This window comes from Amphiprion ocellaris, chromosome 5 (assembly GCF_022539595.1).
Source record: "Amphiprion ocellaris isolate individual 3 ecotype Okinawa chromosome 5, ASM2253959v1, whole genome shotgun sequence".
NCBI lineage: Eukaryota > Metazoa > Chordata > Actinopteri > Pomacentridae > Amphiprion > Amphiprion ocellaris.
Window position 1 is genome coordinate 18,328,620 of NC_072770.1, and position 14,289 is coordinate 18,342,908.

Below are 14,289 nucleotides of genomic sequence, written 5' to 3' on the forward strand. Positions count from 1 at the left end.
CAGGAAAGTGGAAAATAAAAAGTGTTACCTTTATTTATTACATCTCCATAGGAAAGAGATACACATAAATGAGTAAAAGTGTTTTCTATGGAATACCTTGTGGCTTCTTTGTCCACATGAGGCGCCAAAAAAAAAAAAAGTAACAGCGCAAAAAAAGTGACTGTTGCCAAACTACACTGGAAAATGTGACATGAACAGTCGTAGACCCCCCGTTTCATCTGTGACATTTACACTGTGACCTTAATCTAAGAGCGAACGTCACGTCCACTCCACCACTCGGTCCATCATCAGTGGGAGATCTTTCCCAGCAGCATGCTCTGCAGCTGCCTGATCCTGCTTTCCTGAGGCAGCGCCAGGCTCTTCTCCGCTCGCTCCTCCTCCTCCAGCAGCTGTTCGATGTAGCAGGAGGAGCCCAGCAGGATGTGGCCTGTGGCCTGCATGGAGAAGGTGGTCCATCGCAGGACCTCCCTGCAAAGAGAGAGAGAGCGGGAGAGTGGTCATAAATAGCAAATTTCAATTTTGAGAGACATGATTGCACATAAGTAGACACAAAAAACAGCATTCATGCAACATGAGAGATAATGTTATGGTATTATCTGAAAAACTGATGTGTAATTTCATGAGTAATAGACAAACACAGCAGGAGCAGATGAGAAAATGATGTGACATAGTTTCACAACATCACACGGTCATTTCTGACATCAACTGATATCTAAGACCACTCCAACCTCTCACGCTGCAATGTGAGCCTCATATCTGACGAGTCTGTGAAAATGTAATCCTCTCTGACTGAGGCTTCGTGCCAAAGCCGAAAACCAGCAGATCTCAGCAGCGATGACATAACTCCTCCCAAAACCAATCTCAATAAAATCTAGCCTTTGTTCTTGCGTGATCTGACCATTTTACCACCCACGCAGGTGTGTGTGATGAAATAATACTTCATAATTTACATTAGAGGCTGCAAGCAACACTGTAACTGGATGTTATAAAAGCAGCTGATTTACAGTAGGAGATGGAAAAAAACACCCACTAAGAATAACAGGATTGCCACAGGGTGATGATCTGCTTCATTCAAATTAATCAATTTCCATCTCTGAACTATTACTAGAGGCACACATGGTGTTTTAGTACAGTCACCAGAGTGATGCTGTGAGAAAATAGACAAATCAGTTACATAATAGTTCAACACAAAAGCATAAAAATATCAGAGAGGTCTCAGATATTCTGCAGGATCCATCACTCACTTGAGCACACTTTTGGCAGCGTAGCAGCGCAGGTCATAGGACACAGTGTAAGCACCATACAGGGTCGCTTTCACATTCAGGCAGCCAATGAAATCTTTGGGGTTGTTCTTGTAGAGGTCGAAAGTCAACTTGGCCACATCTGTCCTTTGCTTCTGCTTGCATTCACTGAGCTGATCTCTGGGGGGGCTGTTCTGTGACGTGACAGGAAGAGGAACATAACTCAGATCAAACAATAACAGATGTGTTTCGGTGGCGGCGTTTCAGCCGGCAGGCTCTGGATCCTTCTCCAACACACACTTTGACTCCACCGTGAAGCGGCTCCTCCCTGAGATGATAATGGAGGTAAATGACAACGAGACAAGGTCAACATGAGGTCACCACAGTAAACATCTGGGGGGAGTGGGAGGGGATTATTGCAAACGCTACTTTCTATGGAAATTAATTGCTTTTGGGTGAACACAATTCAAATGTGATGACACCTCTGGGTCTGATTAATATTCAACCCCTGCCTTTCATTTTTCCCAAAAAATTATGAAGGAAGAAACTAATCTTGGCTCTTCACTATGCGTCCTGCCTCCACACAATAACTCACATATTACTCTTCTATTCAATTTGAAGGATAAAATATTTCACTGAATAGTCAGTGTATTCAAACAGACTCGTCCATATTCATGAATGCTGCATTAAAGAAACAGACATTTTTCCTGTTTGCCTACATCAAAGAATCACCAGCATAACAAATGCTGACTAAATAGAGACATCAATATGTTCAGCTTTGCACTGCAGTGAAGCTGTTGACCAACAGCACCATCTAGTGGTGAATGTTAAAACACAAACACTCACAGGATGAGGCCTCCACTTCTGTCCCTTCTCCAGCACCATGAGCACAGCGTTCTCAGGCAGCGTCTGGAAGAATTCCTCCGTGTCCACCCCGGTGCCGTCTTCATCCAGCACCAGCGCACTGACGCAATCTAAACTCATCGAGTCACCGACCTGATAAAAGTAGAGAAGAGAAATGTACAGTGAGTGCAGTTCTCGGCAAGAAAATGTGCTAAAGGTCATGAGGCAGGCTGCAAATTACTCATGAGGACACAGTTCAGACGTGTTTCTCTCCACAAAGACACAAATCATTGCATCATCATCAGAGTCACACACTCAGTCTTGTTACCTTTCACCCACCTGAGCGTGACATGTACATGTCAGTTATTCCATGTAAAATCATCCAAAAAGAAAAATGATCTCCTCTAAAATAAGCTGTTTTGTTTTGTTCAATAACTTTAGTATATTTAATGAAACCTTGCAAAATTTTACCTCCTTACGATGATTTTTCACCCCAAGCAACAGGGCATCGAAGAACATAGAGGTGGTTTCAAATTATACACTTTCTAATTAACATTTATTTTCTAGCATTTGTTCACCCCTCATACATTCATCCAAGTACAGGAGATAGATGCATAGAATTTTCAGGGATGAAAAACACATCTGAGTTTTGTTAAACTACAGCAACATCAGTTTTACACCCCCTCCTGGTGTCACCATCTAAAGCCAAAATCTCATTTTTGTTCAGCGCTATTTTCTCTATAACCAATTTTGAGCATCATTATTATGGGATAAATCCTAGTTTCAACAGCAAAACTCAACCAGTTTGTCTGTGACATAAACGAATGCAATCAAACACTGGCATTCTGGATTTAGTATCCCGTTTATAATAACTCACAGGAGAAAACCCATTTGCATTTTGGGGTACATTTTCAAGAGTTATATCACTATGTGGGACAGGTGGGTGGTAAAAATAAGTCATATGAAAGATTTATTTTTAGGTTAAGGACAATGCACTAATTGATCTAATTTATCATTGATATGACCCATTACTGTCACAGATAGTGTAGCAATAAGTGGGAAGTCTGTCCACCTGTATTAATTCCACTCTTTTAAACCATCCACTGCCTCGTCACTGTCTTCTGTCACCATTTTATCATCTCCACCCTTTGTCACTTCCCTTCCTCACCTTGTTCATCAGGTCCTCCAGTGCATCGGCCATAATACCTTTCTTCACACTGCGATCCACATTTGTGACTCTGAAGGGCTTCGGCCGAGAAGCTCGACCCGACAGGAGCTTCTGGGTCATGGAGCTGCTGGCGGAGACGCTGGCTGTTACACACCTGAGAAAGGATGCATTTTATGTTAAAACTTCTCCTCATATTAGCCTGTGACACCTCATGGAGCACTGCTCTTACTTGGAAAGGCCAGAAGGAGTCAGAAGGCTGAGAGACTTCATCGCGTAATCCATCCAAGAAAACCTCGACCTGCAGGAAGAAGCAGCATTGGTTTTACTAGATTTTACCTGAAAGACATCACAGCTAGCAAAGCGTGGCCTCAAAGACGGAACAAGTTCACTTTGAGTGAATAATGAAGCACAAAATTTCACATTCCAACAATAAATCAAGCCAAATAATCTAAAACTAATCCCAGGATTGCAGCTACTGTTTAGTATCCAGACCTTGGCATGTCCGTGTATCATAACTTGTAAAACAAAACAGTCCTGCAATAAATGATACTTTTCACAACAATTTCTTGATTAAAAGGCAAATAATCTACAACATAAACAGCTTTACAGTAACAGAGAAGTGCCACTTTACCAGTTTTTGAAAATAATCCTTGTGGTTTTTGCTCCTGAAACGCTGCTCCGAACTGTTTCGAACCACTAAACCTTAGTGACAACGCTCTCCTCTTGTTGCTGCTTCTTGCACCACTTGGTCACTGAACTTTGTGCTAATGACTGTTGAGCTGGTGGCGAGTCGTCAGCTTTATTGAGAAATTCCCCACGAACACTCCCACTGGCCCCAGTTTGTTAGGTAAAGAAGCAGAGTTTTAATGACTGAGTACACGTTAAAGGGTCAGAAGGTTTAAAAATAAAAAAATACTGTATTCTGTGAATTAGCCAGTGGACAGACTTTCAAAACTTTGTGGAATTAATGTCAACTTTATTGCCCTACGCCCACAATTCAACCCAACTCTACTGAAGTGTTGACAGATTTTTCTTATCTGTAAGCAGCTGCATTAAATGCTAAGGATTGTGATAATCACAGGTCCAAATGATTAAATTATGGTATTGGTTTGAGGAGATTAAGCCTATGGAAGTTACCATGTTTAAGCTGAATTTCTTGCCTTTAATATGGTTAAATTCATCATTGGATATCAAGAACATGTTTTTTTTTTCTTTTAAATTCTCATTATACACATATACAAGCACTTCAACTTCTGAGACTCCTTCTGTTATTATTTCTCCTTCATCTCTCTCAGGGGTCAAATGACCAAATCAGGTCACTGTGTTCAGCTCATGCTATCTGGAGTGTTGGCTTATGGAGGTGAGGAGTGTCTGCACCTCCCAGTGTTATCACATCAGGTTGCTCAACATGATCTACAGCTGGTCTGAGATCACTTGTGTACACTAGTCAAAATAATTAAAACCCAGGGATTGATGTGAAAATTACATAGCCTGACGTTATTGTGAGGGAAAAACTGAGCCACAGCATTCCCGCTTCCTTATTTAATATTAAATTTAGCTGGTTTCTTAAATGGTTTCAGAAGCAGAGATGTTGAAATTAATCAAGTACACTTAGTTCAGACAAAAAAAGCCACAAAATGCAGACTGTGGTCCCACTGGTACTCATTTACACAACCTACTAGCATGTTGCCAGCAGCCACATTTCAGCCGAGAGCAAATCATTCACACTCAACAGCCTCCTGCACAACTGTGGCACGAGGAACACAAAGACAGGAAACAGGAGCAAATATATAACCTCACATATGGAAAAGGCACACACAGTCTTGACATTACGTATACTGTTTGCTTTTTCGGATTGGCTAATTCTCAAAAGATTTCTGCGGAATGAAGAGAAATGTCAAAACTGAAGGTGAGTTAAGGTAAAAATGTAGGATTAACAAAGAAGGCCCGAGTTAACACGTTATACAAACGGTCATTCTGCCTCAATCCACCACATGCCCCACGCCTGACCATCTTCAATTTTCTTGAAGAGTTTCATCATTACCACCCAAGTGGCTTCTTTAGTTAAATATAATACACGAAACAGCCAAGTAAAAGTACCACAGTTAGCCAGCAGCTATTTGCATCAGTTTTAACTGGGCAGGTACAGAGAAAGAGAACAACCACACTACATAAAACGAAACTAAATATAAAAGTTCATCAGTGTGACAAAATAATTAAATTCAGCATGAACATTAAATCATTGGTGGTGGCAATACTGTGCTGACGAGCCAAACCTTAAGGTTGCTTTTACATACTGTAAACCCAACATTTTAATTAAATTATTAGAGAAAGGCTTTTAGTTTTGCATAGTCTCAACCTTACTAATTAAATTTGTTAGGTAAAAGCATTACTCCAGTGTTGTTTACCTTGTTTAAAATGGGCTGTAATAGTAGAATACCGTTGACTTGACATGGTGCGTTCAGGCTCTTCGACAACATACAGAGAAACTTTAAGATGATACAATCCCTACATATTATAAGATATTTGGTTTGGTGGATTGGAAAATGTTCTGGTCAAAAGTATCCAGTCGGATGAATTAATTTTATAACCACACAAAGCAGAAAACGGTCGCCAAACCAAATAAAGAGCAGAACATCACGACTTAATGCTAAATGTGCAGCTTATGTTAAATGTTTGCACCGAAATGTTGAATATTAAATACAAGAGTGTAAGCAAAGAAATTTGCAACATAAAAGTGCAAAAAACGAAGCAATGATTTACTCAGACTTACATTTCCAGTGTGTCTCTGCGGTACAATGCCTCCATGAGAACTCTAATTAACAACACCTGGATGAGACTAATTAAAGCCTGCAATCTGCGCCATTTTGGATTCCTCTTCCTCTCTAATGTTTCCTGCCTTGGAGCTCTTTAGCTACAGGATATCCGGTTTTAGTGTCGCGATTATGAACATGCGTGATACCACGACGTGAAATCTTTCCTGAAGCTGTTTAAAGGACAGGTGGAAGGATTGGATTTATTATGGAGGAAGTGAAGCAATGAGGACATTATGTGGACAAAAGACGAACTGCAGGTAATGAAGTAAAGCTGAAACACTCACAATGATTTTTTTTCTAGTCCATATTTGACTAAATTGTTTGTTTACAAATGCAAGTAAGGTAATATACGTCTAAATATGAACTAATTTCCATACATTTTCAAAGCAGAAATCCGAAAAAGGGATGCAGTTAGGTCAGAAATTCTTGTTTTATTTTCTTGACCTGTTAGACTCAAAGGTTTCTGCAGAGGGGATCTTGGATATTTTTATCAGTCAGTAAATCTGATAATATGGTGGCCTGTGTATTTATCTGGCAATTGGATTTTCCGTTCTGAAATGGGTATTGAAGAGCAAAAGAGTCGTTTTTTGATTTTCATTTAAAATACAAAAATTAAAATTGAAATACAAGGCGTTTTTCCTTTTCATGATCAAAAAGGATATACGATTTTTTTTTAAATGCTTTGATTTTCGTTTTATATTTAGAATAACAAGAAAGTAAAATCAGTAAGAGACAGAAACGAAAAAGGTCCGTTTTTTCATTTTCTGAGACCGGAAGTGGTCATCAGCAAGTGTGGAGCCAAACAGAGTACGGTGCATAGACTGTACATACATTTTTTTTCGTGAGTTTTCATGGTCAAAATGAGAGATCAGGTGGCCGATCTTAAAATAAATCAATATCGATTTTTTTTTTTATAGAGCGTTAAATTTTTGCGGAGCCAGGGGGCGGGGTTACTTGATTGACAGTCTGGTCTGAAATGATTGACAGGTCCTATGGAGGAGGCAACAGAGACTCCGCTCTCCTCGTTTGGATTAATTCTGATATAATAACTGTTGGTTTATTTATCGGTGGAGCAGCAGAACATTTTCCACAGACAGTTTTCCTGCCCGCTGGCTTGTTTTAACTAGTTTTCTACCTTCGGCTGATTCTACCAGCAGACACTGAAAGGACTCTGATAGTTCGGTAAGTAAATGTTTATTTTCGTATCGGTGCCGCTTTTAATGCACTTTATATGCAGCTTTAGTGTCAGATATAATGTGTGCCATGCACTCCAGATGTTGGTGGAGTTTGTTTCAGTGTGTGTTGACCAGAGAAGAAAGTTAGCATAGTAAATATTAGCTTTAATGTTAGCGATGCTAACCGAGCTAGCTGCTCAGTCGTAGCATGATTAAAGCTAACGTAGCATTAAGCGAATGTGTTGAGTTTCATGTAAACAGCTGAAGTGTGTTAAGGTAATGTGGTTCATTAAGTTCATAAAACTGTGGCTGGTTGACATTAATGTAACGTTCAGGAAACTTAAATGTGATTAAAACAGTAACGTTAATGTTCTAGTTGTCAGTAATCAGCTTTAATTTGACACTAAAACAGACTCTGATAGTTTTAAATGACATCAGTTTCATTAATTTGTTGAAAATTGTCTCATTTGTTGTTGTGTTGTTGCTGCTGATTCATTAAAACCAGATGATCCGTGTTGAAGACATGTTTAGGTTTAGTATCAGAAGTACAAGAAGGAAAATGGAAATTTAGTTCTGCTACGTCAAAGATTTCAGGAATAAAAAAACTAAATGAGTCTTTATGCCTCAAACTTTATTTTACAATAAAGAAATAATGAAATAATCACAGAAAATAAAAATATAAATAGAGAAGACCTGAGAGAATAATTTCCCGAAAACTTTGTGAAGGAAAAGCAGCTTTTTATCCTGAAAGATCAGAATCAGCTCCAACATCTGCATCTGACAGCATCAAGTGAACCAGAAAGAAAAGAAAAAAGAAAATGACTTCTTTCTGATCACATCTGTTCCGCTGCTCAGAGTCTGCTGCTGCTCACATTCTTCACATTTATAGTCTACTTTTAAAAGTGCAGCAGACAGGTGCTCTGCTTTGGAGTGTGACGATGTCGACGGTGATGTGGAGAGTGAAGTTTCCGTTTCACCCACAGTGTGCTTTAGGGCAGCTGGGTCAGACTTGATGTTTGAAATACTGACCAACAGCTCAGATTTAACTGTCTGTAGTTCTGTTTTGATGGGTGTTAAACTTTCACTCAAAGCCGCCAGGAGCTGGGTCTTTAAAATAACCGTCGTCTCGTTACAGAGTGAAAGTAGCAATTCCTCCTTAAGGTCAGAGATTGCAGCATCTGAGGGCCTCTTCAAAAGAAGACGTAGTTGATGAAGGCGTTCTGGAGCAGGACCAGAAAGACCACGACCAAGCAGCTTTGAGATCTTAGTCAGCATCTCCCTCAGGTGGGTGTCAACGGTGTTCACAGTCAGGTCTGTGGTAATCCCATCAAAAAACAGAACAGAAAAAAATCTAGATTATAAATCAATATGTAACCAAAGCACTCTGTAGCGCAAAATCATAGGATATTGCCTAAAATTGTCATGTGTGATATGTGGTTCAAAAAATGTCATAGTGCAATATATTGTCAAAATAGTATGTTTTTCAAGAAAACATCAGAGTATAATATGTCGTCTAAAAAAATGCCATAGAGTAATATTTCATTGCACAAGTAAAAGTATAGCAATTTTTAAAACTGTTCAAATTCTTAGAATATGTTGCTAAAAAACAACAAAAAACACTGAAACAAAAAAAAAGTCATAGTTATGTCAATTTAAAAAGCCTACAGTATAGAGTGTCGCCCAACAAACTTCATAGTATAGCATGTCCCTCTAAACCATCATAGTATAGCATGTCACTCTAAAAATGTCATAGTATAGCATGTCACCCAAAAAATGTCATAGTATAGCATGTCATCCAAAAAACATGATGGTATAGCATGTCGCTCTAAAAACGTCATAGTATAGCCTTTGGTCTAAAAACGTCATAGTATACCATGTCGTTCAACAAAATATCATAGTATAGCATGTCACTCTAAAAACGTCATAGTATAGCATGTCGCTCTAAAAACGTCATAGTATAGCATGTCGCTCTGAAAACGTCATAGTATAGCATGTCACTCTAAAAACGTCATAGTATAGCATGTCGCTCTAAAAACGTCATAGTATAGCATGTCGCTCTGAAAACGTCATAGTATAGCATGTCGCTCTAAAAACGTCATAGTATAGCATGTCGCTCTAAAAACGTCATAGTATAGCATGTCGCTCTGAAAACGTCATAGTATAGCATGTCACTCTAAAAACGTCATAGTATAGCCTTTGGTCTAAAAACGTCATAGTATAGCATGTCGCTCTGAAAATGTCATAGTATAGCATGTCGCTCTAAAAACGTCATAGTATAGCATGTCGCTCTAAAAACGTCATAGTATAGCATGTCGCTCTAAAAACATCATAGTATAGCATGCCACTCTAAAAACTTCATGATATAAAGCGACATGCTATACTCTGACGTTTTTAGAGGAACATGCTATACCATGACGTTTTTTGGGCAACATGCTATAGCATGTCGTCCAAAAAACGTCATCGTATAGCATGTCGCTTTTAAAACATCATAGTATAGCATGTCGTCCAAAAAACGTCATCGTATAGCATGTCGCTCTTGAAACGCCACAGTATAGTATGTCGCTCTAAAAATGTCATACTATAGCATGTCGCTCTAAAAACGTCATAGTATAGCCTTTGGTCCAAAAAACGTCTCGGTATAGCATTGACAGCAACCTCCAGAAAGGTTTTCTTTGAAAAAAACAATCGTCATGAATTTTGGCACAAAAAAGACGCCATAGTGTACTATGTCGAAAAAAAAATTAGATTTTTCAACATGTTGTAAAAACGTGCCATATGATGAAATAATGTAAAGGAGGCCGTGAAAAACATTCCAGAAAGGTTTTCTTTGAAAAAAAATCATCATGAATTTTGGCGTAAAAAAAACGCCATAGTATACTATGTCGAAAAAAAATGCGATTTTTCAACATGTTGTAGAAACGTGCCATATGATGAAATAATGTAAAGGAGGCCGTGAAAACCACTATGGTAAGGTTTTCTTTGAAAAAAAAAATCGTCATGAATTTTGGCACAAAAAAGACGCCATAGTGTACTATGTCGAAAAACAAATGCGATTTTTCAACATGTTGTAAAAACATGCCATATGATGAAAGAATGTAAAGGAGGCCGTGAAAACACTATGGTAAGGTTTTCTTTGAAAAAAAAATCATCATGAATTTTGGCGCAAAAAAAAACGCCATAGTATACTATGTCGAAAAACAAATGCGATTTTTCAACATGTTGTAAAAATGTGCCATATGATGAAATAATGTAAAGCAGGCTGTGAAAAACACTCCAGAAAGGTTTTCTTTGAAAAAAAAATCATCACGAATTTTGGCGCAAAAAAAACGCCATAGTATACTATGTCCAAAAATGTCATTTTTCAACATGTTGTGAAAACATGCCATATGATGAAATAATGTAAAGCAGGATGTGAAAAACACTCCAGAAAGGTTTTCTTTGAAAAAAAAAATCAGCATGAATTTTGACGCAAAAAAAACACCATAGTATACTATGTCGAACAAAAGTGCATTTTTTTCAACAGGTTGTAAAAACGTGCCATATGATGAAATATTGTAAAGGAGGCCGTGAAAAACACTATGGTAAGGTTTTCTTTGAAAAAAAAAAACATCATGAATTTTGGCGCGCAAAAAAAACGCCATAGCATACTATGTCGAAAAATGTCATTTTTCAACATGTTGTGAAAACATGCCATATGATGAAATATTGTAAAGGAGGCCATGAAACACACTTCAGAAAGGTTTTCTTTGAAAAAAAAATCATCATGAATTTTGGCACAAAAAAACGCCATAGAATACTATGTCGAAAAACAAATGCGATTTTTCAACATGTTGTAAAAACGTGCCATATGATGAAATAATGTAAAGGAGGCCGTGAAAAACACTATGGTAAGGTTTTCTTTGAAAAAAAAACATCATGAATTTTGGCGCGCAAAAAAAACGCCATAGCATACTATGTCGAAAAATGTCATTTTTCAACATGTTGTAAAAACGTGCCATATGATGAAATATTGTAAAGGAGGCCGTGAAAAACACTATGGTAAGGTTTTCTTTGAAAAAAAAAATCATGAATTTTGGCACAAAAAAACGCCATAGAATACTATGTCGGGAAAAAAATGCGATTTTTCAACATGTAAAAACGTGCCATATGATGAAATAATGTAACGGAGGCCGTGAAAAACACTCCAGAAAGGTTTTGTTTTAAAAAAAAAAAAAAATCATCATGAATTTCGGCACAAAAAAACCGCCATAGTATACTATGTCGAAAATGTCATTTTTCAACATGTTGTGAAAACATGCCATATGATGAAATATTGTAAAGGAGGCCATGAAACACACTTCAGAAAGGTTTTCTTTGAAAAAAAAAATCATCATGAATTTTGGCGCAAAAAAACGCCATAGTATACTATGCGAAAAATGTCATTTTTCAACATGTTGTAAAAACGTGCCATATGATGAAATAATGTAACGGAGGCCGTGAAAAACACTCCAGAAAGGTTTTGTTTTCAAAAAAAAATCATCATGAATTTTGGCGCAAAAAAACGCCATAGTATAATATGTCAAAAAATTTCATTTTTCAACATGTTGTAAAAACGTGCCATATGATGAAATATTGTAAAGAAGGCCGTGAAAAACACTATGGTACGGTTTTCTTTGAAAAAAAAAATCATGAATTTTGGCACAAAAAAACGCCATAGTATACTATGTCGAAAAAAAATGCGATTTTTCAACATGTAAAAACGTGCCATATGATGAAATAGTGTAACGGAGGCCGTGAAAAACACTCCAGAAAGGTTTTGTTTTAAAAAAAAAAAAAAATCATTATGAATTTTGGCGCAAAAAAAAGGCCATAGTATACTATGTCGAAAAATGTCATTTTTCAACATGTTGTGAAAACATGCCATATGATGAAATAATGTAAAGCAGGCTGTGAAAAACACTCCAGAAAGGTTTTCTTTGAAAAAAAAAATCATCATGAATTTTGACGCAAAAAAACACCACAGTATACTATGTCGAAAAATGTCATTTTTCAACATGTTGAAAACATGCCATATGATGAAATAATGTAAAGCAGGCTGTGAGAAACACTCCAGAAAGGTTTTCTTTTTAAAAAAAATCATCATGAAGTTTTCCGCAAAAAAACGCTACAGTGTACTATGTCGAAAAAAAAATGCGATTTTTCAACATGTTGTAAAAACGTGCCATATGATGAAATAATGTAACGGAGGCCGTGAAAAACACTCCAGGAAGGTTTTCTTTGAAAAAAAAAATCATCATGGATTTTGGCGCAAAAAAAACGCCATAGTATACTATGTCGAAAAAGAATGCGATTTTTCAACATGTAAAAACGTGCCATATGTTGACCTATTCTAAGGTAGGCTGTGAAAAACACTATGGTAAGGTTTTCTTTGAAAAAAAAAAAAATCATCATGAATTTTGGCACAAAAAAACGCCATAGTATACTATGCGAAAAATGTCATTTTTCAACATGTTGTGAAAACATGCCATATGATGAAATAATGTAAAGGAGGCTGTGAAAAACACTCCAGAAAGGTTTTCTTTGAAAAAAAAATCATGAATTTTGGCGCAAAAAAATGCCATAGCATACTATGTCCAAAAAAAAAATGTGATTTTTCAACATGTTGTAAAAACGTGCCATATGATGAAATACTGTAAAGGAGGCCGTGAAAAACACTATGGTAAGGTTTTCTTTGAAAAAAAAATCACCATGAATTTTGGCGCAAAAAAACGCCATAGTATATTATGTCGAAAAATGTCATTTTTCAACATGTTGTGAAAACATGCCATATGATGAAATAATGTAAAGCAGGCTGTGAAAAACAATCCAGAAAGGTTTTCTATTTAAATAAATCATCATGAATTTTGTTGCAAAAAAACGCCATAGTATACTATGTCGAAAAATAAATGCGATTTTTCAACATGTTGTAAAAACGTGCCATATGATGAAATAATGTAACGGAGGCCGTGAAACACACTCCAGAAAGGTTTTGTTTGAAAAAGAAATCATCATGAATTTTGGCGTCAAAAAAACGCCATAGTATACTATGTCGAAAAATAAATGTGATTTTTCAACATGTTGTAACACAGTGTTTGAAGTTAAATAGTTAACAAAAACGTCATAGTATAGTATTTCGTCCAAAATTTGACCAAAAACGTCATAGTATAGCATGTCGCTCAACAACCGTCGTAGTATAGCCTTTGGTCCAACAAAATGTTGTTATTTCCCAGCTGTCTGAAGTAGGTGAAGAGCAACACAAAAACAGTCCACACGCTGGTTTCCAGAGGGTTAGATGAGTATTTATTTGAAAGAGTAAGTGTACAACAACACAACATGTGAGGGGGTTAAAAGCAAATGGGTGTTAGTAAAATAAAAATAAATAAACAGAACTAAAAGTGAACTTCACGTTGACATTGATGGGCATTCCAACCAGGAACAAAGTAAAAGATAATCAATATGAAAAAAAAACTTCCTGTTCACCTCTTAAAACCCAAAAACACACCGCAGTAGCACCCTAAACTAAAACTACCAATGGGTTCCCTGTTTTCCTTTCCGAACAATTCAAAGGTCTCTCTCTATCTCCCCACACATCCACCAACCACTGGAACACATCTCCAAGGTTCTGCCGGGCCAGCTCAGCTTCCCCTCAGAAGAAGTGCTGCCACCTGCCAGATGAAGGAGCCTTTTGAGAGGCAGCTGGCATCGTGATTGGACTGTACTTTGGTCTGTTCCAATCCAGCTTCAGCTCCAGAGACGGCAGGCGGGACGAGTCAACGGAGGCCGGGTGGACGAAGGCATGCAGCTGAGTACAATCCAGAAAACAACAGAGGAGGAGTGCAGTGGCCCAGTATAGCCTTCAGTATGAAAAAACACCATCATATACATCGTATATTGTACAAATAACAAGTCAAAGGAAAGAGACATACATTGTAGAATTGTAATAATTGTGGCCTGACTGATTTACTGATTATCAGTATTTAATTTTTTTACTGATTTACGGTAATAAATCAATTTAAAAATGGCGCTAC

General features: G+C 37.5%; 1 protein-coding gene across 2 annotated transcripts; it reads right to left on the reverse strand.

The window, feature by feature from the left end:
• Positions 1 to 8: 8 nt before the first annotated feature.
• cidec (cell death inducing DFFA like effector c) lies at positions 9 to 6,113 on the reverse strand. 2 transcript variants are annotated; one of them, XM_023265088.3, is made up of 6 exons: positions 6,026 to 6,113; positions 3,482 to 3,550; positions 3,253 to 3,406; positions 2,088 to 2,237; positions 1,245 to 1,435; positions 9 to 468 (listed from the first exon to the last, which is right to left on the reverse strand). In XM_023265088.3, exons 1-6 carry the CDS (start codon positions 6,058 to 6,060, stop codon positions 288 to 290), a joined length of 780 nt encoding a protein of 259 aa, XP_023120856.1. In that variant the 5' UTR covers positions 6,061 to 6,113; the 3' UTR covers positions 9 to 287. The 2 variants fall into 2 exon arrangements, with proteins under 2 accessions (XP_023120856.1, XP_023120858.1); XM_023265090.3 differs by lacking the exon at positions 6,026 to 6,113 and adding an exon at positions 3,884 to 4,030.
• Positions 6,114 to 14,289: the final 8,176 nt, after the last annotated feature.

Coding starts and splice junctions, on each gene's coding strand:
- cidec (XM_023265088.3), bottom strand. CDS start 6,060: ATGGAGGCATTGTACCGCAGAGACACACTGGAAAT. Junction 3,551..6,025: donor CGCAGAGACACACTGGAAAT/GTAAGTCTGAGT, acceptor TTCTTCCTGCAG/GTCGAGGTTTTCTTGGATGG. Junction 3,407..3,481: donor ACTCCTTCTGGCCTTTCCAA/GTAAGAGCAGTG, acceptor ATCCTTTCTCAG/GTGTGTAACAGCCAGCGTCT.